This window comes from Triticum aestivum, chromosome 2B (assembly GCF_018294505.1).
Source record: "Triticum aestivum cultivar Chinese Spring chromosome 2B, IWGSC CS RefSeq v2.1, whole genome shotgun sequence".
Taxonomy (NCBI): domain Eukaryota; kingdom Viridiplantae; phylum Streptophyta; class Magnoliopsida; order Poales; family Poaceae; genus Triticum; species Triticum aestivum.
The window spans coordinates 168,999,614-169,013,387 of record NC_057798.1 but is presented as its reverse complement, the minus strand read 5'-3'; the positions used below and the strand labels follow the sequence as shown (position 1 = coordinate 169,013,387).

Here is a 13,774-nt window from a genome sequence, read left to right as displayed (position 1 = left end):
GGAAGTAATAAGGAAAGAGAGGTTTTCACATACAAATATATTATCTTGAACATCTTTTATGATTGGGAGCACTCATTAAGTATGACATGCTAAAAGAGTTGATATTGGACAAGGAAGACAACGTAATAGTTTGTGTTTTCTCACATCTCAGTTAAAGTAATCATCAGCGACGGTTGGACCCTAAGATGAAGGAAGTAGTAAGAAATGAAATACTAAAGCTTCTAGAAGCAGGTATAAGTTATCATATTGCTGATAGTAGATGGGTAAGTCTTATTCATTGTGTCCCAAAGAAGGGTGGTATTACTGTTGTTCCTAATGATAAAAATGAATTGATTCCACAAAGAATTGTCACATGTTATAGAATGGTAATTGATTTTAGAAAATTGAACAAAGCAACTAGGAAAGATCATTATCCTTTACCCTTCTGATCAAATGCTAGAAAGATTATCCAAACATACACACTTTTGCTTTCTAGATGGATACTCTGGTTTTTCTCAAATACCTGTGTCACAAGAGGATCAAGAAAAAACTACTTTTACATGCCCTTTTGGTACTTTTGCTTATAGATGTATGCCTTTTGGTTTATGCAATGCAGCTGCTACCTTTCAAAGATGTATGACTACTATATTCTCTAACTTTTGTGAAAAGATTGTTGAGGTTTTCATGGATGATTTTTCCGTTTACGGAACTTCTTTTGATGATTGCTTAAGCAACCTTGATCGAGTTTTGCAGAGATGTGAATAAACTAATCTTGTCTTGAATTGGGAGAAGTGCCACTTTATGGTTAATGAAGGTAGTGTCTTGGGGCATAAAATCTTCAAAACGGGTATTGAAGTTGATAAAGCTAAAGTTGAATTTATTGAGAAAATGTTGTGTCCTAAAGATATCAAAGGTATAAGAAGTTTCCTTGGTCATGCTGGTTTCTATAGGACATTTATTAAATACTTCTCTAACATTTATAGGCCTCTTACTAATCCCTTGCAAAAGGATGTTGTATTTTTTACGATGATTGTGTAAAAGCATTTGAAATCCTTAAGAAAGCCTTAATTTCTGCACCTATTGTTCAACCGCTTAATTGGAACCTATCCTTTGAAATTATGTGTGATGCTAGTGATTATGTTGTTGATGTTGTTCTAGGACAAAGAGTTGATTAAAAAATAAATTATCCATTATGCTAGTAAAACTCTAGACAGTGCTCAAACGAACTATGCTACTACTGAAAAAGAATTTTTAGCAGTTGTGTTTGCTTATGATAAGTTCAGATCCTATATTGTTGATTCCAAAGTTACTGTTCACATTGATCATGCTGCTATTAAATACCTTATGAAAAAGAAAGATGCTAAACCTAGACTCATTAGGTGGGTTCTTTTGCTACAAGAATTTGATTTGCATATTATTGATAGAAAGGGAGCTGAGAACCCCGTTGCAGACACCTTGTCTAGGTTAGAAAATGTTCTTGATGACCCACTGCCTATTGATGATAGCTTTCCTGATGAACAATTAGCTATCATAAATGCTTCTCGTACTACTCCATGGTATGTTGATTATGCTAATTATATCGTTGCTAAATTCGTACCACCTAGCTTCACATACCAACAAAAGAAAAAGTTTTTCTATGATTTAAGACATTACTTCTGGGATGACCCGCATCTTTATAAAAACAGCAAGGTAACTAGTAACAAAAGTGAGCTAAAACGGTATTGCAATGCTTGAAAACAAGGCCTAGGTAACTAGTAACAAAAGTGAGCTAAAACGGTATTGCAATGCTTGAAAACAGCAAGGTAACTAGTAACAAAAGTGAGCTAAAACTGGTTCATACTTTTACTAGTGCAAGTTCTCTCGAAAATGATAACATAATTAGATCATATGGCAATCCCTCGACATGTGACAAAAGTCACTCCAAAGTTCTTATCGCGGGGAACATAAGATGAAATTGCTTGTAGGGTACGAAACCACCTCAAAGTTATTCTTCCGATCAATCAATTGAATATTCCTATAAGTATCACAAACAGCCCTAGAGTTCGTAGTAAAATAACACCATATGACACACATTAATCAACCCTAATATCACCTAGATACTCCAATGTCACCACAAGTATCTGTGGGTCAATTATACGATATGCATCAAACAACTTCAGATTCATAATATTCAATCCAACACAAAGAACTTCAAAGAGTGCCCCAAGATTCCTACCAGAGAAACAAGGACGAAAACGTGCATCAACTCATATGCATAGATTACCCCAATGTCACCTCGGGAATCCGTGAGTTGAAAGCCAAAACATACATCAGGTGAATCAATAGAACACCCCGTTGTCACCACGGGTATCCCACGCAAAACATACATCAAGTGTTCTCAAATCCATAATAGTATTCAATCCGATAATAGTGAAACCTCAAAGGTAAAACTCAATTCATCACTAGAGAGGGAGAAACACCATATGATCCAACTATAGTAACAAAGCTCACGGTACATCAAGATCGTGCCAAATCAAGAACAAGAGAGAGAGAGAGAGAGAGAGAGAGAGAGAGAGATCAAACACATAGCTACTGGTACATACCCTCGGCCCCGAGGGTGAACTACTCCCTCCTTATCATGGAGACCGCCGAGATGATGAAGATGGCCTCTGCTGATGGTTCCCCCTCCGGCAGGGTGCCGGAACGGGCTTCCAATTAGTTTTTCGTGACTATAGAGACTTGCGGCAGCGGAACTCCCGATCTAGGTTTCTTTCTGGGGGTTTCGTGATTTATTTGTATCGTATGGACTAGCTTGTGGTGTTGGGCTTGAACTATGCTATGAATTTAATGGATATGTTGTTTCATATTTTTCGTATGTGTTGCTTCAATTTTTTTCAAGCACCGGCTGCTCGCGCGCTGGATTTTGCAGCGTCTACTAGAGCTATAACGGCACGCCATATTTTGCAGCGTCTGTTGGAGCAAACGCTATTTTGACACTAAATAAATAATTTAGCGCGCTGCGCACCTGTTGGAGATGCTCTGACTGTGTTTGTAGTTTTGAGATTATACAGCACAGAGGCAGGGTTGAGACACTTTCAACACCGATGTGATCATCAGGAAGGCACTGTTTATGTAAGGTACACAAAACTGAACTGAACGAGCGTATTACATCTGTTCATTCAGGTTCCGAGGCAACCAGCCGGAATAGTTATTTCGAATTTTGACACAGTACTGCCATTTAAGCTACTACAAAATCTAAGCAATTAAGAACACAGTAGCTAAAACTGGCAGGTCATTTCACATGCTTGGGATAGGACACATGTTCTCTTTACACTCCTGAATGTAACCTATGTTTCAGGATGCTCTATCCAGAAGCAATGGCCGATCCACTGGGAACAGAACACAAGAACAACTGCGGCATAAGCAGGAATAGCATGAAATTCTGATCAATAGTGGAGAGCGCTTCCTCGATGCCCTGGTGCGTTAGTTAGGAATTGTGGGTGATGCACCCAATAATATTGCAGGCCGGTCCTGAACCTGTAAGATCTGAAGACAGGACACCAACTAAGTTTAGAGCACGGTTCATAGACTTGCAGGGTTGCAATATAATTAGGCAAAGTAGGGATGCTTTTCAACAGAATATCTGCGCTGAACATCAGACACACCGGTACTGTCATGCAACTGGTCGAGCACACTAGCGGACAAGCAATTTTCAGGTACTATCTCAACTGCCAGTTCGCTCAGGTCAGGTTCAGAGGCAGCTAACCAGAGTACTCAGTACAAAAATTGACGGCCACATGTTAATTCAAGACCAATTAAGAAATATAGAGCATGCTAGCTAAAACAGGCGACAATTTGGCATTCAAACGCAGATGAATGCGAACAGGAAGCCAACATTTTCATTTCCATTGCTGATGGCAACAAGAGGGTACCATCAGATTAGACACATGACAAGAACAACACAGACACATTCTGAAACACTAGTAGCACACAGATTTCCACCGATGCCTATTAGGGATCTAACACGCCAAGCATGGGTTGCAGCCTAGGCCCTCTCGCCACGGATGCGGCGGGCGAGCTGGATGTCCTTGGGCATGATGGTGACGCGCTTGGCGTGGATGGCGCAGAGGTTGGTGTCCTCAAAGAGCCCGACGAGGTAGGCCTCGGCGGCCTCCTGCAGGGCGGAGACGGCGGAGGACTGGAAGCGGAGGTCGGTCTTGAAGTCGTGGGCGATCTCGCGGACGAGGCGCTGGAAGGGGAGCTTGCGGATGAGCAGCTCCGTGCTCTTCTGGTACTTGCGGATCTCCCGGAGCGCAACGGTGCCGGGGCGAAAGCGGTGGGGCTTCTTCACGCCGCCGGTGGCCGGGGCGGACTTGCGCGCGGCCTTGGTGGCCAGCTGCTTCCTCGGCGCCTTGCCGCCGGTGGACTTCCTCGCCGTCTGCTTGGTGCGGGCCATGCCGGAGATGCGCCGGGAGGCTGAGGAGGGAGGAGCGCTGGGAGGTTTGGGGAACTGGAGCGAGGAAGAAGAAGGGGGATGGGACGGTGTTAAATAGGAGGCGTGGGTGTTGGTTTTCCGGGAGGGATGGTGGGGCGTGGGGCGTTGGATGTGTCGTGCATGGACGGCTGGGATCTGCGTTCGAGGGGCGATCTGTGGGACGCGCACTGATTGGTTGGAGACAAGTCACGCGGATCGTGGAGAAGCAGAAGAAACGAAAATGGACTCTGAGGAGGCGCGGCTATATTTTGCTCCTTGCCGCCAACGTCCCAAACGAAAACCTCAGCCCAAACAAGAATTGACGAAAGTAGTGCTTTTCTTTGACAAGAAGAGTTTCGGTGATTGCTACATTTGTTCTACTACTACGTACGTACTCCCTCCGTTCTATATTAGTTGTCGCTGAAATTGATGTATGTAGACATATTTCAGTGCTATATACATCTATGAATTATTTGTAATGCCCTGAAGCCCTGGAACATTATTTATGCGCTAATTCATCATAAACACTGATCTGTAAACTGATTTACATATAAATGAACATTTTAGAAAAGAATTTCTTTTCAGTTTTGACTGCTTTAGCACACACGCCGAACTACTACTGTTTCTGAAAGTCACTACTTCGAGTTATTTTCGATGGATTCGTGGCGAGCACGTTTGGGTGGTCGGCTTGTCAGCAGCGGAAGCCATGGAAAATTCCCAACCAAACAGAGCCATATACTAATTCTTGATGTTCAATTGTTTTCTTCCATTTCGAGAAGCATTCTTACTCACTAGGTGAATTAACAAGCTGCTTGGCTCGTTAAGCTTGTGACCACTAAACTCAGTAAATTTAACGAGGCAAAAACCCTGCTTGATTATGTTCGTTCAAAGCCTGTAATCACTCATAAGCGCTAACAAGATTTCAAATCATCAACAAGTTGGTCACAAAATCAAGTGCTACCAGTCTGGAACTAACCATATTGTATCATTGGATATAGGTGAATCATTGCAGAAGAAGCATATAGCTCAATTCAGCTAGCGAAAACATAACTATGCTCGCAGGCAGCGCCTATACAGGCACTGTCCATGTCCATTGAGAATAAGTTGCACAAACATTCCATCTCAACTCAAGAACTGAGAACTGCTGCCTGTCACTTGAGTTCTTCCAACACGATAATTTCAGACATAGTATTCAGTTGATCCATGTCCACATTAGTTCTGTTCTACAGCAGAATGCCCCTCTAAGCATACATACGGGCCACCAATTTGGTCCCTGTAAGTTCCAGGAAATGGAAGGTAAGCAAATAGTTATTTCATGGCAGTATTGTACGAGACCTCATGTGAATGGAACAACAAAATACAATCCCCAGCACTATTTTTTTTATTCTTTCTATTGCAGTGAAGCACTGAGCTAGAACATGAACCCTGGATGCCTAATAATTATCACTGCATTAAATAACAAAATTCAAGCACAACGCGGTGTTCAAGCTAACACACTACTACAACAAAGATCAAGCTAAGAGGAGAGTTACCAAAAACATAAAACAACAAGAATGCCATTTACAGAATGAGCGGTTCAGATGTAGACGAGAGCAACAAACTGTGTCTAGTTAACGGGCTAGCCAAAGATCTTAACCATATAGAAAACCAAAAGTAAACAAAAAACTACAGGGAGCCAAAACAAGGTGGAATTTCAGGAGTCTGATTTACCTTCTCTATGAACACCATTCTCTTGCATTCTGGAACATGCGCAACCAAGGACTGGGACCACCCTTCTCAACCTGCCACTCCTTGGGATACCCTGGGTATTGCCACATCATAAAGGAACGCTCCGGGTGTGGCATCAGAGCAAGGTGTCTTCCATTAGGGGAGCAAAGGGTCGCAATACCAAGCGGAGAGCCATTAGGGTTGAAAGGATAAACCTCTGTGACATTATTAGCATCATCGCAGTACCTCAGAGGGGCCAGATTTGAATTGACAACATCAGATAAGACATTTTCATCTGGGAATAAGGCTCTCCCTTCACCATGAGCACTCCAAATGCCCAAAGTAGAGCCTTCCATACCTTTGAACATTATAGAAGGAGAATCCCCTATGGCCACACTGATAAACCGACATTCAAAACGGCCAGATTCATTGTGAGTGAACCTTGGCTGGGACATGTCTCCACCTGCACCAAGCGAGCCTCCAATATCGGGTCCTGGTACCCAACCAAGAAGAGCCATGAGCTGACACCCATTGCACACCCCAAGGCTGAATGTGTCTGGCCTATTGTAGAACTCCTGGAACTGCTGTATGAGGGGCTGGTTGAACCTGATAGATGCAGCCCAACCTTTTGCTGACTCAAGAACATCTGCATAGCTAAATCCACCAACAAATGCAATCCCACGGAATTCCGTTAGAGAAGCCTTTTGGTTCAAGAGATCTGACATTGTGATATCGCACGGTTCAAAACCAGCAACATGGAATGCAGCAGACATTTCCCTGTCACTGTTACTCCCTTCTTCACGAATGATGGCAACCTTTGGTTTTGAGGATGCAGACAACATTTTCCACCTCTCTTCCTTCCGTAGGATCAGATAAGAAATCCTCACTTTTCCAAGATAGAAGAGAAGCAAGCAACGGATTGAGCAACTAGCGCGGAAGCCGTTGCGCGTTAGCGCATTTGTTTTCTTGCATTATTTTTATCACATAAATAGGGTTGCACAAAGACCACTTTCATTCGACGTTCTCGGGTGCCCGCGATTGAAGAATTTGGCAAGCTGATCCTCTTTGATCCAGGAGAAATCCCAGTCAGCGATCTTTTCGGTGCAGGTCACATGATCTACAGTCCGGCCTTTGCTTTTTGAGACTTCCTCTGCCCACATATATATGTGCCCACTGCACTTTACTTTGGTAGTTAAGGGTCCAAAGAAATAGGTCTGAGGTATCACAAGATGAAAGCGAATTTCGGGCAGTAGTGGGGTTGGGGAAATGCAGAATTTAGTTCATGCCATGACGATCTATATGGAAGGGAAGTTTTGTTGATGCTTTCATGTTTGGAATAAAAAGAACAGAGAAAGGGCGCCCCATCTTGATGACGAATTCCATGATAACAAGAAATAGAAAATAATCGTTTGATGTCTACTCGTTCTCCCCTCTTCAATTCCCAATGAACAACATGATCTTGAGCTATCATTTGTTCAGTTTGGTCGATCTGATACTTAGTTGACTCATTCATCTTGACGTTCCCACTGATGCCTAGTTGATAACAAAGCTGAATAGATTTTTTGGTCCTCTTCATGAGTCCGGTCTCAAAGGGACGCTAATGGCAAGGTAGCGATCCTAACTAATTGGTCTTCCTTGGTCGTTCCTCAAGAAATCGGTCACTCCTCGTCGACCTTGTTCTGAGTTGTTTGCTTTTCCAAGCTCATCTTACCCCCTTCGGGGGCGCTAATTCCAAGTCTCTTTCCTGAAATAGAATATGAAAATCAATGGAATTGATTGCAGACCAATGAGTAAATAGCAATGTAGTTCTATTAAGGAAGTCATTTATCCTTACTTAAGGACAGCCAGACTTGGCCAAATGAAGATATAAGCAAATAGCTGTGCGCTCCACAATAACAACCTGGATCCTTTCCTTTCGTATGAACAGAGGAAGCTTGGATCAATGAAAACCCATAGGGATAAAAAGAAAGGGAAAGATTCCCGACTTTCTATCCACTCTCAGCCGGATCATGCTCCTGGTGAATCTGGCGCACTTGCACACACTGGCTAAAAGTACCCTGTTTCAACAATCCCTGCAGTTTACGGACAGAAGATTGGATGGCAGGAAGGATTATCTTGAATGCCATTGAGAGTGATGCGGCGCCCTTTGTGCATGCTGCGTCAGTGGTCTTTTCGTTGATCCACATCCTTAGCCAAGACAAAGTAAGTCCGCGAAGAAGGAAAAGGGAGGAGCGGACGCTTGATTCATCTTAGTGCTTCAGCTCAAGATACAATTGGATGGTTTTAGTGCCCTACAAGAAAATGATTTCATGGAAGCAATGTCCGAATGTAATCCTAAAAGGATTGATTTGGTGATACTTAAATGTATCAATCTACTGGTAAAGCTATGTAAGAAAATCCTGAATGTCGCTTTCCTTTGGACAATATTGGCGAGGATGCTCTTCACCTCTTTCTGGAGCTTCTGGTGTTTTTGTTGGAAGACATCTGATTAATTTCACAAACGCGCACACATTGATTAATTACCTGGGCCTATGTTTGTTATTTTGAACTGACAAATTAACAGGATTCCAAAAAATGATAAATTGCATATACGTACCTGAATCCCGGGACATGGCTAAAAACGTTGAATATACTGGAGAAGGCAAGAAACTGGACCTCCTTCTGCACCAGATGGACTAAATTTGCCTCTCTATGGTTGCTCCCAGACACCACCCGCGAGATCACGTCGGCTGTTAGCTGCTCGAACTGGCTGTTCATCTCAATCTCCATGTGGCAACCATAAAGAATGCTTGAAAATGTTTTAAGGAGGGTTTGAAGCCATCTTTTGGACCCTTCTGAAGCAACTGTTGTGTCTTATTTTCTATTGTTTGATCTGCACAAGATCTGTACTTAGAGCATTTCCTAGGACTGTACAACTAGTCTCTAATTCAACCTGTGCCAAAATCTTCATACATGATTCTACACCTGGTATCGATGCTTTGAACAGAAAAGGTCAGTGAAATAACTAGCAATAACATTTGTTAGGAAAATAGATTGCTTTATTAGTTAGAAAGATTTGTGACAAACAGTAGGGGATGAATATGCAAGGACGGCAACAACCTATTGCCAGGAAAAATGAGTTGCTGAAGCAAGGTTCCAAGCAGTAGTAAAAAGCATACGAGACATTGTATTCTGCAAAATTTGTTCCAGGGATGATCACTTGGTCGTTTTACATGGTCAATGCTCCATCCAATACGATGTAAATAAGGTAACAGGTATCAGAACTATTTAGTACTCCGTCTGTAAACTAATATAAGAGCGTTTAGATCACTACTAGTGATCTAAACGCTCTTGTATTAGTTTATGGAGGGAGTACTTACAAATGTCAAGGGGGATACTAAGGTTTGCCCACATTACTCCCAACATTGTTTTTTATGGAAGGTAAGTAGGTAACTCAGATTTGATAACAGGAATATAATTTACCTGCTATTTGACAAAGAATAGCACTCCAGGAAATGCAGGAATCACATTCTGTAGATCAGAAAAGAAACTGATTGGCAAATCATCAACTTCTTTTCTCTTTGAAAAGGCGCAAATCATCAATTTCACTAATCTGAGTGGCATTTCCTAGAGTATTATTCCTTTCAATGACATATGCCTTGATTAGAAGGTTAAAAGAACATAAAAGGCATAAATCTGACGAAATATCCAACCATGAAAATGTGGCAACACATTCAGTAAGTTGAATCATATCAGATGATAAAGCAGCAGCTTGGAGTAACGATATCATAATATCAAATATAGTGAAGTATAATTTTTTTAAGACTAGTACACCTGAATATGTCAAAACAGACAAAAGATTCAGTGATTAATTGCTGATGTTCTGGTGGCTCTAGTTTGGCATTTGAAAGACTAGTGATGTAGTCTTGCATTGCTCTTCAACAGCAAAGAATGGTTCCGTATACAAAGAACCAAACGATCCATTTCTAGTGAATTACGAGCACACTTTGTTTTACCCCTGGCACTTACAAAAAAAGTCAGAAATAACCTCATCCTGACGTTGATGTACAGGTGCATTTCCAATAGGAAATCATGTCATGAACATGACGTTGATCCCAAACTGTTCTTCAATCACCAAAAGTCACCGCAAGAACAGGTTCCATCCTTAAAATGGTGGAAACGGTTTGCATCACGCATAACAATCTCCCTCTGAGCTATCTTTGAAAGAAATTTTGTTACCGTGTGGCAGTCAACACAAATTCGAAGATTTTTCATCACACGAACTGTTGTTCCAGGAGGTGTATTCAAAATACCAAATACCATAGCAAGTTTTTCACTGTGACCACATAACACATGGCTCTTCTGCTCTTCTTCAAGATCCTGGAAAACATCCTCTGTATTGGGAACATAACCTTGACGTGTCATCTGCTCTGAGAAAATATTAAGTGCACCAATAATCCTTTCATACCAAGGATGGGACTTATCATGAGCTACAAAAACATGCCGTTTGTTCTTCAATTCAATCCAACTGCAAGCTGGTTCCTTCTTCATGCCCTTCTTTCTCATAGATCGCCTCAGGTGTGCTGCTTCATTCCATCTCCCAGAACACGAATACGTGTTCGATAAAATTACATGAGATCCCATGCTCCTAGGTTCAAGCTCAAATATTTTCTTGGCAACTTTTTCAGCTAACACGGTATTTTTGTGGACCTTGCAAGCCCTTAACAACGTGGACCAGACACTTGCGGTTGGTTTTATTTGCATCTTAGAGATGAAATTGTAGGCTTCTTCCAACTCCCCTGCACGGCCAAGAATATCTGCAAGTGCTCCATAATGCTCAAGAGAGGGAACAATGCCGTGATGGTCCGACATTCTGTTGAAATACTTCCGGCCCTCGTCCACCAATCCAGCATGACTGCACGCAGTTAAAACGGCTATAAACGTGATATGATTAGGCTTCACATTTCCCAACTCCATCCTGTCAAACAACAACAGAGCCTCTCTTGCTGGACCATGTAAAGCATGTCCCATGATCATTGCAGTCCAGGATACAGTATCAGGTGACTGCATTCGATCAAAGATGTGACGAGCTATGCTCACGTTTCCACATTTGCAATACATGTCAATCAGGGAGCTAGATATGAACATATTACCGTCAAACCCTCCAAAGATGACGTACGCATGCAGCTGCTTGCCGAGAAGCAACGAAGCAACATTTCCACAGGCAGGTATGAGGCTCGAGAAAGTACGAGGCAGAGGTCTAACTCCAGAATGCAGCATGCGGCGAAATATTCGAAGAGCCTCCTCCACAGACCCATTCTGTGCACACCCCGCAAGCATTGAGTTCCACAGGATAGCATCGCGGCACGGGAGACTGTCGAACACCTTGACCGAGTAATCCGTTTGAGTGCAGTTTGCGTACATATCGATCAAGCTGCTGCCAACGAACACATCATCAACAAAACCGTTCCTGGTTGCAAAGCCATGGACTTCCATTCCCCTCCTGGCGTCGGAGCACTTGGCGAAGATCGGCAGCACACTCGACAAGGTAAACGAGTTTGGCTTGCACCCATCTATCCACATCTCCCTGAGCACTACCAGAGCCTCTTGGTGCCTCCCCTTCTCCGCACACCCGAACACCAGCGTGTTCCAGGACACGGGGTCCTTCTCGGTCATTTCGTCGAACACCTTCCGCATGCTCTCCAACGACTCCCCTGCCGCGTCTTCCGTCCCGGGGGAGCGGCACGGCGCTGCAGGGAGCTTGCAGTAGAGGTTGAGGAGCGCGTTGGCGGTGAAGCGGTCGGCGAAGGCGCCGGAGCGGAGCGCGAGCGCGTGGAGGGACGCGCCGAGGGCGGGGAGGCCGAGGGCGGAGCAGCACTTGAGCGCGGCCGGGAGGGACGCCGGGACGGCGGAGCGGGGCGCGGCGGGGGCGTCGGCGGCGCGCATCCGGAGGAAGAGTGCGATGGCGTGGTGGAAGTCCCCCTGGGTCGCCGCCTCGCGGACCTGGTGCGCCCATGACGGCGGGAAAGGCGCGGAGGCCACCGCCACCGCCGCCAGGGGCCGTGGCTGCATGCGCAACCGTGAGAAGAGAAGCGGGGGCGGCTAACTGCTCGGGATGGGCCGGCGAGCGGTGGTGCCCGCGCCCTCGGTCTCGGGGTGCAGTGATATGTGCGGCGCGGGAGTGAGCATGGGTCAGCCCTTAGATATTCGGATGCATGCACTTCTGTTTTAGTTGTAATGAACTTCTGTTTTAGTTGTAATTTCATTCATCTAGTCATGTCATATCAGTTAATCACATGGTCCATGCACCTACTATCTGACATGAAACCCACCACACCCCCATGCTTTTTCCTGTGATTTCAAAGTTTGGAATCATTTTATCTTATGAGCCAAAATCCCGATTTAACTTTCGTGCGTATTTATATTCCTGGTGACGAGGACCTTTAAACAAGATCACTCTTGAATATATTTTGATACTTTTTAAATTTTGATTTTTAAAACATGATGAAACCATGCGAAAGATGGTGAAACTGTATGAAACATGGTGTGAAACTCTATGATAATCTGCAGAACTCGTTACATGTATAGATTCATCAAGTTTCAAAATTTATATTTAAAAAATTATGGAAATATATTCATGAGTGGTCTTGTTTAAAAGATCTCTTTACCAAGACCCCAAATATGTTAACAGAACAGAAATCAAAATTTTCATTCAAAAGATACATAGTTTTAAAATTTCTAACTCAACTTAAATTGCATGGGTTAATATGAGGAGAGAAATAATCTAGGTAAGGCCATATGGTGTAGTAAGTCATAAGTTCCCATAAGTAGTGGGACCTAGAAAACAGTATGCATGCACGGAAGATCCCGTGCATGGTAGAAAAACCATTCTCCGCTTTGCTTCTCCATTTGATAATCCGTCCTCCAGATTGGTGGATGGGACCGAGGTCACTAGTCATTAAAACAACCCTGGGACAAATCATCCAATCCCTGTAAAGTGGGGTGAATTATACTACCCCACTGTGCACTCCTATGTTGGAAGCTTTCATACTACCCCACTGAAAGTTTCAACCCTAAAGTCGATGCCAGTCTAAATTACCCCCTCAAAATTACAAAACCGTCTTAAAATCACTTGCAGACTTAGTTCGACAGGTTTAACTCTGGTTTCTCCTTAGTGCAGTCAGGTCAGCAAAATTGCCATCTCACACATTGACTCAATTGACCAGAGCCAAATGTGTTATCACTCCATGTTACCCCTCCCTTTCTTATGCCCCATCGCTAATTTTCTCTCTCTCCTGGCAGACTTCACCACCCAACATCTTGGCCCTCAACCATCACTGCCACTCGCCATCCCCCCTCCCCCCCCCCCCTCATCCTTAACAAGGAATCTCTGCACACGAGGGTGGTGGCGATAATCAAGGTGAAGGCCAAGACGTGGGTGATAACCGGGGCTAGATTTCTGGGCAATTTAGTCTCGCGAGAGTGATCCCGTTAGTTTTTCTTGCACATGTGTGATCCTGTAAATTTAAAACCTTGTCTAAACTTCTCTTGAAATGAGACAAAGCTTTTGTCTCCGTTTAAAAAAAATCCATTACTAACCTTCACCGCATGTTGTTCCTTCTTCTAGTATTTATGGTTCAATGCAGCCTTCGTAAA

At 43.5% G+C, this 13,774-nt stretch overlaps 3 protein-coding genes across 3 annotated transcripts; all 3 read right to left on the bottom strand.

Moving 5' to 3' along the window:
* Window positions 1–3,833: 3,833 nt before the first annotated feature.
* LOC123044132 (histone H3.2) lies at window positions 3,834–4,495 on the bottom strand. Its single transcript, XM_044466778.1, has one exon. It carries the CDS (start codon window positions 4,412–4,414, stop codon window positions 4,004–4,006), a length of 411 nt encoding a protein of 136 aa, XP_044322713.1. The 5' UTR covers window positions 4,415–4,495; the 3' UTR covers window positions 3,834–4,003.
* Window positions 4,496–5,398: 903 nt separating this feature from the next.
* LOC123044130 (probable phosphoribosylformylglycinamidine synthase, chloroplastic/mitochondrial) lies at window positions 5,399–9,567 on the bottom strand. The gene is made up of 4 exons (XM_044466777.1): window positions 8,736–9,567; window positions 7,974–8,623; window positions 6,143–7,883; window positions 5,399–5,705 (listed from the first exon to the last, which is right to left on the bottom strand). The coding sequence occupies exon 3, from the start codon at window positions 6,979–6,981 to the stop codon at window positions 6,148–6,150; it is 834 nt and encodes a 277-aa protein (XP_044322712.1). The 5' UTR covers window positions 6,982–7,883; window positions 7,974–8,623; window positions 8,736–9,567; the 3' UTR covers window positions 5,399–5,705; window positions 6,143–6,147.
* A 352-nt stretch (window positions 9,568–9,919) lies between these two features.
* On the bottom strand, window positions 9,920–12,328 carry LOC123044129 (putative pentatricopeptide repeat-containing protein At3g23330). The gene has a single exon (XM_044466776.1). The coding sequence runs from the start codon at window positions 12,188–12,190 to the stop codon at window positions 10,250–10,252; it is 1,941 nt and encodes a 646-aa protein (XP_044322711.1). The 5' UTR covers window positions 12,191–12,328; the 3' UTR covers window positions 9,920–10,249.
* Between the last annotated feature and the right edge of the window lie 1,446 nt (window positions 12,329–13,774).